Genomic DNA, 4,618 nt, shown 5'->3' on the forward strand with positions numbered 1-4,618 from the left:
CCCCGGTGGCCGCTGCGCGCTGCGGGAGACGCGGAGCCGGAGGACCAGCCCTCGCCCGAGCCGCAGCCGCAGCCGGAGCCCGAGCCGCGGGGCGGGCGCGAAGATGCACACGACCCAGAAAGACACGACGTACACCAAGATCTTCGTGGGAGGGCTGCCCTACCACACCACCGACGCCAGCCTGCGCAAGTACTTCGAGGTCTTCGGCGACATCGAGGAGGCGGTGGTCATCACCGACCGGCAGACCGGCAAGTCCCGGGGCTACGGATTTGTAAGTTACAGGGATGGGGTGGGGGGGGAGAGGGGAGCCACAAAGAGAGGAGCCTGGGGGGAGGCTCTCTGCCCTCGGGGGTCAGAGCTTGGGGTGCAGGAGTCTGTGGGACCTTGCGGGGCGCCCCGCGGGCATGAGCAGAGTCACCCCCTTGGTTGAAACTTTGCGGGTGGCGTGTTTGGGGAACCAGGGCCGGTGTCTGCCTCTCCGGGTTCCTAGAGGAGCAAACTCGGTGTTCTGCAGGGGGAACAGGCAGGGGTGGACCGGGAGAACCTGAGGCAGCTGGATCTGGGATGCCGAGGGCTGGGAGGGAGGGAACGCAGCCCCGCACCCTCGCTTTCCGGGGTAGGAGGCTGGTGGTTAAGTGCACTGTTGCTTTGTTAAAAAAATAAAATGCGTGTGTCCTCCGGTCAGAGTAGGGAAGAGACCGCCCATTCCCCAGAGATCTGGGGCTGTTTCTTCTCCCGTCACACCCCCTACCCTTTAAATTACAAAGGTAAATTACAAAAAGAAAAGAAAAAGCGAATCCTCTGGCTGTTTGCCGAACTGAAACCCCACATTAAGCTTGCGGGAGATTTAAAGGAGCAAATTCAGCTGCCCGAGAGCCCGGAGCCCGGAGCAGGACAATAGCTATTGTCGCTGGGGAGTGTGTGCTGGTTGGGAGCACCGGCTGGTTTGAGGCTGGACTTTCTTTAGAGAACAGTGCCTCTGGGGCCCAGTGGGGACCAAAGCGCGCTATTGCGAAGGGGGGTAAATCTACAGGGTAATTAAGAATTCAGGCTTCTAGATCTCTGCTAGGCCCTAGCACCCTAAGGACTTTCAGTGGAGTAGAAGGCTTCCTTCCTTCCTTCCTTCCTTCCTTCCTTCCTTCCTTCCTTCCTTCCTTCCTTCCTTCCTTCCTTCCCTGCCCTCCCTCCCTCCCTCCCTCCTTCCTTCGTTCCTTCCTTCGTTCCTTCCTTCTACTTATTTTTTTTAAACAGAAAATGAAAGGTAATGTTCTAACCCCCATAAATAAGAGGGGAGAGAGAGAGAGAGAGAGAGAGAGACAGAGACAGAGAGACTGAGAGAGACTGAGACTCAGTGACTTCAACGTTTTTACTTCAGGGGTTAACTGAGGGCATTGTATGTATGTCTGTGTGTGTTGCTAAGGTCACCATGGCTGACCGGGCTGCTGCTGAAAGGGCCTGCAAGGATCCCAACCCCATCATCGACGGCAGGAAGGCCAATGTGAATCTGGCATATTTAGGAGCAAAACCAAGAATCATGCAGCCAGGTGAGCAACGTCCCTCACCCCTCCCCCGAAGAACTCCCCACCTATCAGTAGAATGGCCCACCACCCAGCTACCCCAAAGACATTGACTCCCTGAAAATCTGTAAATGTGTTTGGTAAAACTTGAGCCATGGCTAGTCATGCTATCAAGGCATTAAAGATACATGAGAGTTGTAAATATCCCACTGGGTACTTGAAATGTATCTATGTGCAAAAATAGATCTTAGGGTCTAGATAGCTTTCACTCTAGAGAATTAAGTGGATTCCTGTGTTTCCTGCATTTGTTCTCTGGTCTCAGTTTTCTTATTTTTATTTAACCACTTGTAGCTGAAGCAGTGACCTGGATGGGCCAAATTTGTCAACTCCAGCTAGTGAACCTCCCTTCTTAGTGTGCTCTCTTTGAAGGCCATTCGAACCCTGCTCAGAGCAGGCATCTGACTTTAACTCTGACCTCAGAGAGACATGGGGGCTGGGGGGTAGTGGTAAAGCCTTTCAGGTAAAATGACAGAATACTAACAGTCCAAAAGCAGGTGATTTCACCTACGCAAGTTCCGTGTTTTTTAAATGACACACTTACATGAGGATGAGAAATAATGTACTAAAATCTGCGTGGCAGTTGACAGAAGGACATAGCAGTCTATCTATGTAAAGAGATGACTGGTTGGATTATTTACTACTGCCCTTTGCATGTTTTGAAAATAACTTTGAGAGTTGATGATTGAACAAATGTCTTCATTTCCTTGGACAAGCAACTTTGGCTCCATCATGTCACTCAGTCTTCCCATCTGAAAGTTTGGAAGAAGGCTGGCACTTCTATCCAGAAGGGTTTAATGGGGAGCTAGGTTGTCAAGAAAAGGAATACAAGGAGAAATACCCATAAACATTAAAAATATGTATTTCTAAAATACACTGTGTGTATACTGTTCCACAAAGAATGGTAGAGGAGTTTTTTTCATGAGTTTTTTAATACCGTAAACTATAAAATCCATAATCTTCCAAAGCATTCTAGAATGTTCCAAATTCCCAAGACTTTTATTTTCCTTTATTAAATCATGGGTCTGAACTGAATTTAACTTCAGCGTGGTTGGTTTCCTCTCATAAGCATTTTTCTCTGATCTAAATTTTCTAAGGCCTTTTTTATAAATGTCTGTCAGCTAAACTTTGCAGAAGTTTTTAAAAGTTTTCCATTTGTAGTCTATTAAAAACCTTTGTTATTTTGAACAGATGATAACATTTATAAAACTCACTTTAAAACTTATCTATAGAGAGACTATGTACATGTGTGCTCTATCATAGGAGTGAGTCTTTTTTTAACCAGAAGTTGTGATTGTAGTTTCTATGTAGGAACAATAAGACCCTAACAGTGTGCAAATGAGAATGTGGTATGTTTTATTGTTAGGTTTTGCCTTTGGTGTTCAACAGCTTCACCCAGCCCTTATACAAAGACCCTTCGGGTAAGTCAATTCAACAAGCCTTCTAAAGTTTCAATGGCTACCATTTGTTTTCCTGCCTCTTTGTTACAAACAGACAAGGTCAACATGTCACAGAATGTTGCAGGCTATACATATATATTTATGCTTATGTATTTTTTACTATAAATATTTTTAGATGAGTCAAGTTATCTGACCAAGTATGCAGCCTCCAAACCAGCCAAATGTTGAGCTTATGATTAACAAAACAAAAAACAAAAATACCAGGTATGACTTGTGCACAAGATGATTGTGTCCCACACCGTTCCTGCTGTTCAACTTGACTCAATGTTATTTATCTCTTTCTAACCTGACAGGGCTCGTATACAGTTAAGCTAACTGATGAGAAGGATGCGATGATAAGAGGTGGACTAGTTCTGTTTGGAGTTAAGCTCTGTAACCAGTAGACTCAGACACACGAGCTCAGATGGTGATTAACCATGCATGGATGTTGGTGGTGTTGTTTTTATTTTTCACAATAGTCAATAGCCCTCCGTGTGCTTTATTTTATTTATTACAGTAATGAAGTGGTGTTGATAGCTAAACTGTGTGCTTTGACTTAATTGAAAAGAGCTGTAGTGAGAGTGTTTTCTTTTTCTTGGGGAAGGGGCTCTTTGCCGTTTGGTTTTGGTGGTGGTGAGCAGTCTGGACTTTTCACTTTGCCATGGGAAGCAAAGGGCCTTTTTCCCCTGCTTTCAAGCCAGCCTGTGACTTTTATTTAACCACATTTCTGTAGTGAGTGCTAAATCGTGTGATTTCTCTCTGTAAGAATAGAGACTCACTGCTTGCATGATCTAAGTTTCTGTTTTCTGGGAAGTTTTCTGGGAACGGCTTTCTTTCTTTTACAATGTATATCTACTTTTAGGTCTTCTGATTTAAAGGCTCAGATTTCATTAACATTCACCAGTTTGAGCTTTTTTTTTCTCTCTCTCTTAATTTTGTTTGTTTTTTGTTTGGAGTAGCACAGTACTAACTTCCTCCTTTCAGATCTAACAGGTGGACAGCCTGCTTATATTTGTGTTTTCTCTGGGTCCTGTCATTACCAGCTTCTGAGGTCCCAGTACCCTCACATTTAAACATGACATGGGTGGGAGGCCACCCATCAGTTTAGCCTGGACATAAGAGTCTGTTTCAGCTATGATTGATATTCCTGCAACTCTAATTCTTTTTAAAAAAAAAATATTCTAGCTGTTCAAAGGATTTTCTCCTCAGCACTTGTTTCTCCCCTAATTTAGAACCTAAACATCTTCCTGCATCACCCAGAAGGCTGGAATCTGTCTACACAGATACCTACCGTAAATGTCTCCAAATGTAGGTGAAAGCAGAAGGTATAATTTGATCAGGAAGTGGCAAGTTATATTTTTGATGAATAGTTTACTATCATCTTAGTACTTTATCAATAACTCAGTCACTCTCATAGCCAATGCCAGATTTTTTTTTTTTTCGCTGTAGTTTAAGTTTAGCTAAGTATCAAAGCCCCTTCCAAGCCAACCCTGATGTGGACAAGCGTGATAGGTTAAAGGTCTCTCTCTCTCTCTCTCTCTCTCTCTCTCTCTCTCTCTCTCTCTCTCTCTCTATCTCTGTGTGTGCTTTTGGGGATGTTTTCTT

The 4,618-nt window shown here is 44.8% G+C and overlaps 1 protein-coding gene across 2 annotated transcripts in view; it reads left to right on the plus strand.

Annotated features, from left to right (window-relative positions):
• Positions 1–42: 42 nt before the first annotated feature.
• Rbm24 (RNA binding motif protein 24) overlaps positions 43–4,618 on the plus strand; it is an 11,574-nt gene continuing 6,998 nt past the window's right edge. The window contains exons 1-3 of one of the 2 annotated variants that reach the window (XM_008847060.2): positions 43–271; positions 1,421–1,544; positions 2,941–2,995. In XM_008847060.2, coding sequence (XP_008845282.1) covers positions 104–271; positions 1,421–1,544; positions 2,941–2,995 — 347 coding nt within the window. In that variant the 5' untranslated portion in view covers positions 43–103. Of the gene's footprint in view, positions 272–974; positions 1,035–1,420; positions 1,545–2,940; positions 2,996–4,618 lie in introns of those variants that run through there. The other variant, XM_017801663.1, reaches the window with a different exon arrangement.

Source organism: Nannospalax galili, unplaced genomic scaffold (genome assembly GCF_000622305.1).
Source record: "Nannospalax galili isolate Female #2095 unplaced genomic scaffold, S.galili_v1.0 scaffold923, whole genome shotgun sequence".
NCBI lineage: Eukaryota > Metazoa > Chordata > Mammalia > Rodentia > Spalacidae > Nannospalax > Nannospalax galili.